Below are 13701 nucleotides of genomic sequence, written 5' to 3'. Positions count from 1 at the left end.
ATGGCCATTCACTGTTATACCGGATTCATACAGCGCCAACAGTTTGCACAGCACTTTACTACATACAGTGTAATAGAGTTCAATACATGAGGATTAGAAGGAGCCTGCTCCTGAGAGCTTACACTCTACAAGGCCATTTTGTATTTACTGACTTATTGGGTCATAGTAGTTTCAGCCTTTGTGTTGCAATGACCACATTGTGTGTGCAGCATAGGCTGCCCATGTGCCTAACCATAAAGGAAGAGGAAGTAAGAATGATCTGGTTGAGTAATTTGTGGTCCTGTAAAGGTGACTAACAACACTAACATTTGATCTGGGAACAGACCTGAGCGCTCCTTTCCAGCAGATAAGTTTATTGTAAGTTGATGGGACAAACTAACTATAGACTTTGTGACCTCATAAACCTGCCTGACGTCAGTTCATTGGCTCTGAATGGTCACATGAGCTGGGTGATGAAAGACAGTCTTCCCTCGGGAGTATCGGATCTCAGAAGGAACAGTATAAGCAGTTTTTTTTGCGGCTTTTTGTTTTGTTTTTTTATTTCATTACATGAACAGTAGAGGACTTCTATTCAATTGAAGCTTTATACTGTCCATGTGCAAAGGAAGGCCAGCACTAAAAGTAGAATTAAACACTGCTAGCAAGCATTGGATATATCCAAAAACATTAAAGTGACATTAAAGTCAAAAATGTTTTTCCCTCCCTGAATGTTAATGTCAGCACTTATCTTAAAGGATAACTATGGGGTTAGGGCTTTTCCCCATAGTTCTACTAAGGGTAACGGGAGGACACAAATTAGCGTCCTCCCGTTACCCAAAGCTCAGTATACCGCGAGCTGCAGCTCGCTGTATACTGAGATGCTGCAGCCGGAACGGATCCCGACAAGCTGTATCCACCCCTTCCCCTGTCCGTTCCGCCAGTCAGAGCTGGAGGATTGCACTGGGGAGGGGGGAATCCAGCCCCTCCCCTGTCACGGCTCTCTGCCGGCACATGATTGAGAGCTGAGCGAGCGTCGGTATGTGTTCGCTCACTTCCCGATCTACTGGGCCGACCTGTGACAGTTTCATTGTCACAGGTCGGCTCAGTTTATGAGGCTGAGTAAAAATCACACACCTCATAGTTCTCCTTTTAAATGATGTTTCTTAATCCGATCTTCTTTCTTGTCCTTTTTTATCTGTCCTTCCAGCGGTGTGGCGGGCCTCCGATCCAGCGCTGATTCCTCTGGGATTGCTGGCACTTCCTGTCCCACGGTGTCTGCATGCGGGTGCACGCGTCCACAGACTTATCTTGTGTTTCCTCGCGTCCTGCCCAAAAATGTGATCTGCGCATGCGCCCGCCCCAAGATGCTTTGCGGCCGCCCGAGATTTTTCACATTTTCGGACGAGAGCGCGCAGGGAAGACACGGGTAAGTATTAACCCTTTTTGGTTAAAGTTTTATTTAAGTGGGAGAACTTGCACAATTGGTGGCTGACTAAATACTTTTTTGCCCCACTGTATTTACTGCTTGCTAGCAGTAGATATATGCAAAAACACCCGAGGTTTGAATTATCCTTTAAAAAGAATAAAAAAGTTACCAAACAGGTTATTACTTACCTGTGTCTCCGCCACTCACCACTCTAAAGAGCTGAAGAGACTCGAGCGGCCATGAGGAAACGTAGGGCAGGCGCAGTCGGCATCTTTGGCCGGGAGAAGAGACACATGGTAAGTCAATGCAGGCAGCCTGGCAGCGTGCACCCGCACAGAGTTTGTGGGACAGGAAGTCACAGCAGTGATTGCTGGGTCAGAGACCGGCACCAGCGCTGGAGGGACTCCTGAAAACCACTGAAAAGACCTTAAAGCAGCATTGTGACTTTAATGTCACTTTAAAGAGAATTATGGCCAAACACTTTTTAGGCTTTAGTTCTCTTTAGTGTCACAGGACGACATTTGGAACACATTGAAATGAATTGCACAGCAACGCACCTCTTGCAGCAGAATTTGTCAGGCTGAAACTGTAGATTACCTTTTGCCACCTTTTTTACATTTATTTTTCCAATAATTGCATGCATTATATTAGACATTTTAATTAGTTATATGGATTGAAAAACTCAATGCCAATATAATAAAATGTTATATATAAAGTCCGGTCATCAGTTTACAGTTGGCCATGGATATTGCCCCTAGAATTCTCATTTTCGTACGTAGGTGCACCCGATTTGTGTTTCCATTCCCATGCACGCATTGGCGGGGGACTTTACAGTTCTTTTTTACAATTCTATTTTTCAATTCATTTTATTTACCCTTTTTTTTTTTTTACTTTTTTGTTTGGTAACTTTATAGCACATTAGAGGTGACTAAGCTCTATTGGACCTCTAGGGTCACCTTTCCACGTCAGGGGATCTATTCTAGCACATATGGCTTCAGCCAGGGAATGTAAACACAGCAGGCAGTGGGTGTGTGCCAATAGCCAGCCTGCTATTGGCTACTGCAATTTGAAATAGCCAATAGCATGCTGGCTATGGCACCCGCCCTCAGCCTGCTCTCAATCAGCAAGTTTTCCTTCAGGTCCTTCCCTGCTGATTAGCAGTGGGCAGGTGCAATAGCCAGCCTGCTATTGGCTATTTCAAATTGCAATAGCCAGTAGCATGCTGGCTATTGCACCAGTCCAGCAGCGCCCCCCTCTCTGATTGGCTGCCTGCTCTGTTCATTGGAATATTTTCTGACTTGCTCCTTTAATCAGCTGATCAAGGGATGCCAGCCAAAAGGCATCAAGAACTGGCCGAAATTCACATAGTGTATGGCCAGTTTAATAATCTGCTTTCTCAATGTATTTTGTGTTTTTGTTTGTGCATTGTTTTCCCGATGGCAGTTGTATAAAACAAATTCATTTTGTTTAAGGAAATAAGAACCCAGTTTCTACACGTCCAATGTTTCCCAAACATTGAAGTTCCAAATACCGGTGGTATACGATTACAGAAATCACAGAAAGATGTTATGAAAGGGCCGGACGAATCTCTTGACAAAAGCCCCGGGGGGAGGGGGGAGTGGGGGAAATGTAGGTGATGGTAATTGAAAAGAAATGGTTAACAACATAAAAGGATTAGTGTTCTAGCAGCTGCAATAATGGGAGAGACCTTTAACCTCTTTTCTGCTGTCACAGTGCCATTCAGACAAAGGATATAGAGTAAGGCTAGGTTCACACCTGGGCGATTCAGGTGCCGAGCTGTTTTCGTGCGTTTTCAATTGCATGACCGTTCATTGAAAACCATAGAGATGTCTATAGGACCCAAACCACGTGACAACCACCCAAAAAGCGCTCCTGCACCTCTTCGTGCGACAGGCGATGTCGTCGTCCGCGCGACAAACCGCAAAGGTGTGAACAGACTCCCATTGACTTCAATGTGAATCTGTGTTTTGCGCGATATAGCCTTAGGCCCCATTTACACTGAGTATTTTGTGGCAGAAGAAGGGATTATGTCACATCAAGACCACTTTTGAGTGGATACAGCCCAATGTAGCAGCTACGAAGTCCATGCCAAAAGTAGCACTATGTAGGGCGACAATATGTGCAGTGTAGCTCAATGTCTCTTAAAGTCGCTCAGCTCAACTCGGTGTTGAAAAAACGTTTTTTTTATGTAGCTGAATGTGAATGGGGTCTTGGGGAGCATTATAACTCCTGCCAGCTTTTCTTGCCATATGTGTGCCATTGGGAAAATTTCACTTCCTGTCCGATAGCCGCAACAGGAAGTGAGAAAATCTCTCGAAAAAGACAGGGGAATCCCTGGTGGTCAGCAGGGTCACCAAAAGTAGTGTCCCCATTGGAAGATGTCCCATCTATTGCTGTTCAATGATATTGGGCTTAGGGATATCTCTAAATATTTCAATCCTCTACATAGCTCCAGATTGGGTACTTTACAGCCAATGTTAAGTAGGGTACACATGGAGCCAATTTTGGCCGATTGAGCAGGAATCGCCCAAATTCACTCCACGTCTACCCTGTTCCATTGGTAGAAGTTGATCATTTTATCGACTTTTGCCAAAGGAACATGTTGGAAAATCTTTTTAAACCAGCAGTCTCTCTGCTGCTGCAGTTTTAACAAGCCCCCTGCTGAGTTAGATCCAGAGCTCTGAAGTCATCCGGGAGCTGCAGCAGAGAGACCACTGCCTCCACACAGAGTGAAGTGGTCCTACTCTGCATCACATGCTTTGGCATTGACTTGTTCTGGAGCTGGGGATCAATTAAAACTAATCCCACTTTTAGGATATTTACCATATACCCTTTTAATGTATCTTCAGTGTGACGTTTTCTCAAGCATTATAGGAAGCTCATGCGGGATTAGTGGGATCGAGTTAAGGTTCCCATACACCTTACGAATATCGGCTGAATTTTCGTTTGCGTTTCCGTCCGATATTCGTGAGGTTGATGGGGATTCTACAATTGTACGACATTTGTCTTTCCAGCAGGCTAGAAAACTTTGGTCGATCGTGCGATTTTTCGCAAGGTTGGTGGCGTTTCCGTACGTCAAAATTCGTATGATTAACACTGCTCATGCGCAAACGAAAATCCGTGCGGTCGATTAGCGAATTTTGTCAAGGTGATTTCTGCTAAAGACCGCTAATTGAACTGTGCGATGGTCGGGGCAGGATGTGGCCGCCGTACAATAATCGTCCGACTGTTCAAAAGGTGTATGGGCACCTTTTGGACCAGGGCCGGACAAACCCCAGCAGACATGTCGCCAATGCACCTTAAAAAAATTATAACTGGCGTCTAACTTAAAAACCTAAAAAAAAAAATCCCACTGGCTCCTGGACTGGACAGACTGGCCCCTGAACTCCATGTTAATTGGTCCGCTCCTGGGTTAGACCCCCAATGGCTAAACCTGCGCCCTCCCTAACTGAGACTAAGTTTTATTTTGTGTGTCCTCTGGATGTTAACCTCTGTTGTATAATTGTATTTTCAGCGTCACCAAGAGACTGTTTTCCTCTGATAATTCTGTGACTACTTATTACGCTTTTTGGACTTCCTCCCAGTTTCTGCTGCCTGCCAATTTGAAGTCCATGTTCTTGTCAAACGTTAAAACATTTGTTTGTCGTGAATAATGTCTGGCGCTGTACAAACTGGATATACCCCGTTTTATATATTCAGGACAATATCGTCTCTGAACTAAATAGTCTGGTGAGATCTTCTTGCCATGATTCTTATCTACCGTGTTTGGGTTTTACAAAATGTTAGGCATACCAATCTAGTGACTTATCTCAGGCTCCACTGTGCTAGATTGCTGGTCTGGCTCATTGCACTCAGGCAAATCGGTCAGAAAATGAATCACCGCACTCCGGCTCACAGCAATTTTTTTTAATATCAGAGGTGACCTCTGTCATTGTTCTATAAATTCGAAAGATTCCTGCCACTAGGTTTGGATGTTCCTCATTGGGGTCCTTAAGTCTCATCCATTCAGAGGCAGGCACTCACACAGAGGCAGGTATTCACTAGGGATGCACCGATACTGGTTTTTTGGTTACGAGTACCGATATTTTGCTTTCTGTATTTGCAGATACCGGTGCTTCTGCTTGCATGGAGCCTGCTTCCTGTGCAATCAGGAAGCCGGGCAATGTCATGCCACTCGGCTTCCTGATTGCCCGGGAAGTATGCTTCATGTTAGGCCGGTTCGATGCTGATTGGTCGGGAAGCCGACTTTCCGGCCAATCAGCAAAGTCACCGGCTGTTCGGCAAGTTCGATGCTGATTGGTTTTGTATACAATCGGCATGGAGCTGGCTTTCTGGCCAATCAGGAAGCCGGGAGGGGGGTCATTACTCACCGGCCGGCTTCCTGACTGCCCGGTAAGTCTGCTCCATGTTCCCCTATGGCACTGCCGGTCAGAGGACATCTTCCTCTGACCAGAAGTTCCAGTATCGGAGCATTTGGGAGAGTACGAGAACTCGCCCAAATACTCGGCACCGATTACTAGTATCGGTGCATCCCTACCTGCCACCCTCCTCCACTTCACATACTTGCCTTCATTGGCTTCCATGCCTCTCCGTATATCTTCTGGTAGCAAAGAGGGAAAGCCCCGTGTGAACTTCCAAGTAGTGACTCAACACCCGGTGACTGAAGGGCCAAGCACCTGAGCTGTCACATGACCCCCCCATACCTGGAAGTATTAGGGTTTCCCCTTCACTCCCACTGACTAAACAGAGCAACGGGGCAGCAAAGGGTAGATGAGAATGTGCATATTTAGAGGGCAGGTTCACGTTTGATCCCTCACATACTAACGCTGTAGTAACCAAGCTTGCGTAGGCGGCTGTAGTAAGGAAAACATATAGGTAGCTGTTACACGATCACTATGAGTAAAAGGGGGGGGAAGACTGTCGTCTAGGCGGCTGCTGGGTGTGTAGCAGCTCGTCAGTACTAACGGGCAAAGAGCTGTACAAATCGATTGCAGCTTTTACAAGGCTCCAGCTTTTCATGTGGCCCTTACGGTGTGTTTTATAAGCTTTTTTTGTGTGACAAGTAAAAACATGAAGCAGTTTACTAAACATGCCCGGCTCCGTAGCTTTGTAAGGACATGTTCCACTTGTAAGTAACTTCTAGTATTTGCTTCAGGCATCTAGGAACACTAGTCAGTACATTCAGACTATGTTCTACAGGATATGTTTCTGGAGTTTGGGGACACTGATAGAATCTGCTTGTTTTGGCGCTGCTCGGAGATTACTGCATTCCTCGCTGCGTGCCAAGCTGTAATTCTATTTAAAGTGCCACCACAATGGGGAAAAATACAGGGCAAAATCTATTGCTGTGGGCGATTATCTACTCGTAGCCGGGTGACTCAATTGGGTTAGTGCAGGGGTTGGCAACCTCAGCATTCCAGATGTGGAAAAATACAAATCCCATTCTGCCTGTGGGAGTCAAGTCTGTGACTGTTGGAGTCTTGCAATGCTTCGTGGGATTTGTAGTTCCACAACTGGAGTGCCGAGGTTGCCTTCTCCTGGGTTCATGTTTAAGCAGCTTCCTGCAGAAAGGGCAGCCCTGCTCTCCTGCCCATGTATTAGTTACAGCCTGACCTTCGACACTGCCCAGATGTCAGCATGTTCCCTGTTACACCCTAAATATGGGTGTAACATAAAACATGGTTATAAAGGTAAGCGTAGCCTTTAAAGAGGAACTCCAGGAATGAACAAAATTAACCCTTGCAGTGGGGCTCGTTTACAGAAGGTATACTCGCCTGATCCTGGGTCCCACGCGACTGCTAGACTCGCCCCTGCAGCCTCTCCTCCCCTGCGCTCCACGGTCTAAGCCCTGCTGACGTCGTCATGCATAAAGCAGGTCCATTCACCTGCATTAGACGTGAAGACGCTGGAGTGGAGGGGGCAAGAGGTGAGCGTTGATTGCAGCAGGACCGACGATCAGGAGAATATATCTGTATTCTGGCTGGCTCGGATGCTGGCTTTTTTGGGACTTGTATTTGCAACTATGTTGGCATACCCACCCACATGTCCATGACCGTACCCAGGCCTGATAGGTTGTATTGCTTTGTGCAATGAAGACATGTGCCTGTCAGGGGGGCTCCAGCTCACTGCTGCCAGTTGTAGTTCACTTTCTCTCCTGCAGGTTTCGTAATCAAAGTATTGGGAGAGTAAAATCTACTCCCAATATTTTGAGCCGGTGTGTGACACTGTAAGTGTCGCATACCGGCTCGAGAGCTGAGCTATGGGCTTCTCCCTGCAGAGAGCTGTGACTATCATTCATTGCTCTGCTGGGATTCCTCCCTCCCCTCTGTTCCTCCAACGCTAATTGCAGGGACGGAGGGGAGGCGGGCACAGCTGGCTCTGGCTCTAGGGAGGCAGAGCCAGCTGTCAATCAAGCAATGTGGTGGATCCTGACAATAGATTCCTGGCTGCAGGGCGGCTCTGCACTGTCGGCATATAGGAATCGTAGCCTGACTTTGGCCTGGTTCACACCTGGGCGTTTTGTAGCGCGTTCCTACGCTCTGCAAAACGCTCAAACACCGAAATCCCATTATTTCCTATGGGTATGGTTCACACCTGGGCGTATAACAGGCCATATGAACGCGCTACAAAACGTCCTATGCCCAAAGACGTACAGGAGCTTATTTTGGGCGTTTATGCCGCACGTATCCATTGGGATACAGCCAGGTAGCCCTCGGAAACGCGCGTTAGTCGCGAATCGCGGTAAAAACGCGTAACAAACGCGCATATTGGATACGCCTAGGTGTGAACCCAGCCTTTGGGTCACAGAACCCAGGCCGAATATTTGGCTTTAGTCCTCTTTTTAAAGTGTTATTAAACCCTCACAACTAAAACTCATACTGCTGCAGATCTCAGCACTTACCATGATTGCTGTGTGCCTTTCTTTTCAAGGCTGTGGTTGCTTTGCTTTAAAATTCCCCCTTCTAACATTCCTGTTTTCGGGTGGCACCATCCCCTTACAAGGTCCCATGGAGCCACCTGTGCGCACTCCTGGCTGGCACTAAGTGTGTCTCTCCCTACCCCGCTTGCATGCACAGAAATCAAAGCCCCGAAGCCAAAGGGCCGAAAGCACATGACCTATACAGGGTGCCGGCTCCTCCACTCAGGGGTACCCAGCTAGAAATGTAGGTGTATTTTCACACATTGGAAGACGAGAAATGTACTTTGTTCCTGTAAACAGCTACAGGGCTCTGTGTTTGATTCTGTTTTGGTCACTTGGGAGCTAAAAGACAGAGCGTACATTCAGACAGTATTAGCTGTCAGACGAGGGACCTCTGACAGTCCAATGTCATCCTTTAGACCAGGGGTAAGCAACTTCCGCACTCCAGCTTTGGTGAGACTACAAATCCCATGAGGCATTGCAAAGCTATGACAGCTACAAGCATGTCTCCTAGAGGCAGAACCATGTTGGGATTTGTAGATACAACATAGATGGAGTGCTGGGATCGCCTAGACCCGCTTTAGACAAACTAAGTAATGCGGCATAATGGAGTAAATACACGTCTCGTAGCGAGGGATTCAGAATTTAAAAAGGATATTTAGATTCTTGCATAAGCCCACATGTGACTGGTTCTCTTTAAGTCTTCTTGTGGCGATATAATCCTTGATGTATTGTTCACTATAGTTTGTCAAAGTTTCTAAAAAAATCAATTCTATGTTTTGCCTACAGTTGCCCTTCTGGCACTAAAACGGAAGAAGAGGTACGAGAAACAGTTGGCGCAGATTGACGGAACGCTGTCTACTATCGAATTCCAGAGGGAAGCCTTAGAAAACGCCAACACAAACACCGAAGTCCTCAAGAACATGGGCTTTGCCGCTAAAGCTATGAAGGCCGCTCATGATAACATGTAAGTATTGTCACATACGACTGACGGCCCCTTTATATTTTTAATTAGCTCCAATAACAGTGCTCATACTCCCCGAGCAGTACTTTTGATTGGAGCACTGAGCAGGGGAAGTGTCACCCGACTGGAGACCTGGACAACTGAGCTCTGTGTTCAGCAGCGGTCCGGCTCCCTAGCGTGCCGTTAGCACAAGGTATCTTAACCTTTGTTGCAGCAAATAGTGTTAAAAATACTACTATTGGTGTCAGTGCTGAGTATTTGGACGAGTACTCGTACTTGCCAAATGCTCCGATGCCTAGCCTGATACTTTCGGTATCAGGAAGCCGGGCAGCGAGTCATTACAGGCTGCCTGGCTTCCTGATTGGCCGGGAAGCCGGCGCCATGCTCCCTCTTCACTTGTATGGAGGGAGCTTGGAGCCGGCTTCCTGACCAATCAGGAAGCCGGGCAGCCTGTAATGACTCACTGCCCTGCTTCCTGATTGGTCGGGAAGCTGGCCAATCATGTAGACAGGCGGCGAGTAATGACGCGCACCCGGCTTCCTGATTGGCCAGAAAGCCGGCTCCGTGCTGGAGACGGCTTCCCTGGTAATCGGGAAGCTGGGTGGCGAGTATTTACACACCGCCTGGCTTCCCGTCTAATCAGGAAGCCGGGCGGTGAGTTATTAAATGCCGCCTGGCTTCCTTAATGGGACTTTTGGTATTGGCGAGTACCGAAAAAAAAAATATTGTTACTCGTACTCATTACCGAAAAACTGGTATCGGTGCATCCCTATTCAAAATAAAAAAGAAACCCAAATGTATTACGGTTTGGTCTTTATAAGTTGAACGACAAGGGGTGTGGCTTAAGCTGGAATTGGAGAAAATTCAAGGCTCTCTATACTTGGGCCCAACATCCTACGGGATCCAAAGAGATTGACTCAAGCAGTTACACATGTTGACTGCGCTTCCATTGTTTTCATACCTTAGGCACATTTTAGGCCAGTTTCACTTTCTATACTGCATACTAAAAATGCCGTTGTGTTTGTCCACAGGGATATCGATAAGGTTGATGAACTAATGCAGGACATCGCCGACCAGCATGAGGTGGCACACGAAATCTCAGATGCCATTTCCAAACCAATTGGTTTTGGAGAGGACTTCGATGAGGTGAGTTTAAATACGTAAAAAACTTGAACCTGAAATGTTTGTTTTGGTTTGCATAGAAAAACCAATATTGGCATGCTAAAAACAGCAGCAGGTCCTCTATATCCTATGTGCGGAACCAAACACAGGAAGGCCGTTTGCACTACACCCGCCTTCACTGTGTTTAGATAAGCGCTCTAGATATTCACAAGCCCACAGCCTGTCGTATTACAAAATAAAGGTGCCCATACACCTTGCGATTATCGTTCGAAAATCGAACACGATCAGGTTTTCCTACAATAATCAGCCAGTTGATAGGAAGTGAACGATCAGAATTACTGTACTTCTATTTCAAAATGTTTATTGGTTTCCATCTTATACATTAACATTTCGTTATATTCCAATATCATATGTAACACAGTGCCATATCGGGAAAGAAAAAAAAAACCTATAATCTCACCACAGTATTCCCTCTCCCCCCTTTAAAGCTTAACCATACTATTATAAGCTCATTAACTGGGTATCATTCCAACCAATGAGCATCTACTTCCAAGAATTACTGTACTTCTGTCTGCATTTCCACGATCAGTCAGGCTGGAAAACTTATTTCATATCGTACAAAAATTGATGGATTAGTGGCGTTTTTGTCCGAAAAAAATCGCAACATTAACACTACACAAGGTAGAAATGAAATCGGCACAGCAGAATCCTTTTAGGATAGCTGAATGTTCATTTATTTGAAGTTCCTTGTCATATAAGCAAGCGCTTTCGGGGCAGCGCAGGGTTTCTTCGTCAGGCTTAGCATTGACTAATGCCCCGAAAGCGCTTGCTTATATGCCAAGAAACTTCAAATACATGAACATTCTGCTATCCTAAAAAAATGTTGGTGTGCTGGTGACTTTTCTACCTTTTTTGCTGTTATTTGCGGCGCCAGACGCTGCGAGCACCCCTCCATTACAAGGGACTTTCGGTAAGGAGTGCAGCAAGGCAAGGCGAAGTATCTATGAACACTGCACATGCGCAAACGAAAATCCGTTTTGTCGACCGATGAAATTCGGTGAGTTAGTATTGCTAATAAGCGATTATGGAAACAACATTGGTCTGTGCATGGGGTGACGGGGTATTCAAGCAGAAATCGTACAACTGTTCGATGAAGGCACGAAAGAAATGGAACAATATCGATAGGCGGATGGCCACATTTAGACATTCCACGGGTGCTACCTCTTAATTTGCGCCAGGACTGCACACCGTTTCAGAGTCCTAATCCTTCGCTTGTTGAGAGTACAAAGACTAATACATTTACTAATATCCACCAGTCCACACTGAAATACAAATGGATTACATTTACATATAATGATTTGGGAATTGCATTGGTAATTATATAGAAGGTGACATATGTATATGCAGCAATTAGGACATTAGTGCAGACTATTACATCAGTGCATCATTTTCAATGTGCGTTTCATAATAACACAAGGAAATCGCCTGTAAAATGTATGAACATACTGTATAAAGGACAAGCAGAGTTTTTCAATCTTTCTATGTGTTGTCTCCCACACCAATAAGCTTCTCTCTGGGCCTAGATTTTATTGGGATCGATGTGCCCTGGGTGCCCGTCTTTTGATGGCCAATAAAAGGGACATGAACCAATTTTATAAAAGGTCAGCGGGTGATTCAGCCCACCACCCAAAACGTATATTTATCAGGTCTTCCAGCAGTAAGATCTTCCCACCAGAGTTTCCAGTTTTGCCAAGGCCATGCTATGATGTCTCGCTGAGTCTGCTGCAGCATTGGTAATTGCAGACCCTCCTGAGCGCTCTTACAAGTTAGCCGCCTAGGAGCAGCCATTGGCCACCCTTTTCATTAAAGGTGCTGTCATTCTGATCTTGGTCTCAGTGCTTACTCACTGACCTGGAACAAGTGTGCAGCCAGTGCAAATGATAGTTATCTCTTAGTTAGATTTAGATTTTAAGAATGAATTCAAGTCCCTTAACTATGGACAATAATGTATCTTATTTGTGTATCACTCGGCTGTAGATCCTCAAATCATCTCTGAATTGGTGCTGACACTGTCCGTCCTTCTGGAGGGTGGCTAATTTTGTTCCCCAGGGTCCCTGTGTGTGTTGTAAAGTAGTCACCACTCCAAGCTCACTCCTGTGATGGACTACAATCTCACATTTTGGTTTACTAATTTGTATTGAGATTGTATTCCATCACGTGAGGGAGCTTGGAGTGGTGACTACTTTACAACACACACAGGGACCATGGGGAACACAAGTAGTCACCCTCCAGAAGGAAGTACAGTGTCAGCACCAATTCAGAGATGATTTGAGGATCCACAGGCAAGTGAGACACAGGGTACAGTGTTGTTAATAGTGAAGGTACTTGAATACATTTTTAAGGTTTAACATCTGAGTTTAGTGTCACTTTAATCGTCTTTTGTTTAATTAAATCAAAGATCTATCCCCAGAAACTTCCTGTCCTAGGGCAGCAACACTTGTCAGCATTTCAGCAGCAGTGTTGCCACCCTTTCCTGAGTTAGACTTCAATCAGTTGTGCAGTGCATTGGCACATAGTAGTCACCACAGGAAGGCCATCAAAACCATAGACTTGCATTTGTGTCCATCACTTTGCCACAGGTCCACTCCAACTTTTCAGTACATCCTGGGCTGTGTTACAAAGTCCCTTCCAAGGTCCTGATTACATAAGCAACAAATGAATGCACCTTACTTTCTATACACCCCTTTTAAAATGCTGTTTATATAAGTAGACTGGATTAGCTGTTTTATGCACATCATGAGAACTATCACCTACTTGATTCAGGCAGCGATTTTTAAAGAATGGTCAGCCCTTAAAATTTCCAACACTTCTCACTGGTAACGGATAGACATTTTCATTATGAGAGCATTACATAAAGGCAGACTATGGGCTTCATTGTCAGGTCTCCTGTAACGTCATGCCAGTTCACTGCTCTAGAAAGCTTAGAAGCCATTTGTCAGGTCCAATTTGTATGCAGATGAATCCCAGGATAACCCTGCTCTGTGCTGAATCATTGTTTAGAACAGGAGTAGGCAACCTCGGCACTTCAGTTGTGGTGAGACTACAAGTCCCATGAGGCATTGCAAGACACTGACAACCACAAGCATGATTCCCAGAGGCAGGCATGAGGGGATTTGTACAGTATATGCCAATGGGTGCTGCACAAGGCTGGGCACATTTTAGAATGCAAAAAAAAAAAAAATTGTAGACGAGATGGGGAGATAACTAAAC

The 13701-nt window shown here is 45.6% G+C and overlaps 1 protein-coding gene across 1 annotated transcript in view; it reads left to right on the top strand.

Moving 5' to 3' along the window:
- The window catches only part of CHMP4B (charged multivesicular body protein 4B), a 20254-nt gene that overhangs the window by 2298 nt on the left and 4255 nt on the right, over window positions 1-13701 (top strand). The window contains exons 2-3 of the mRNA XM_018555342.1: window positions 9135-9312; window positions 10341-10455. Of these exons, the coding sequence (XP_018410844.1) occupies window positions 9135-9312; window positions 10341-10455 (293 nt within the window). The remainder of the gene's footprint in view (window positions 1-9134; window positions 9313-10340; window positions 10456-13701) is intronic.

Source organism: Nanorana parkeri, unplaced genomic scaffold (assembly GCF_000935625.1).
Source record: "Nanorana parkeri isolate BGI_ZX_2015 unplaced genomic scaffold, ASM93562v1 scaffold193, whole genome shotgun sequence".
NCBI classification, from domain to species: Eukaryota; Metazoa; Chordata; class Amphibia; order Anura; family Dicroglossidae; genus Nanorana; species Nanorana parkeri.
Note: the sequence above shows the minus strand (reverse complement) of the source record. Positions and strands in the feature narration are given on the sequence as shown.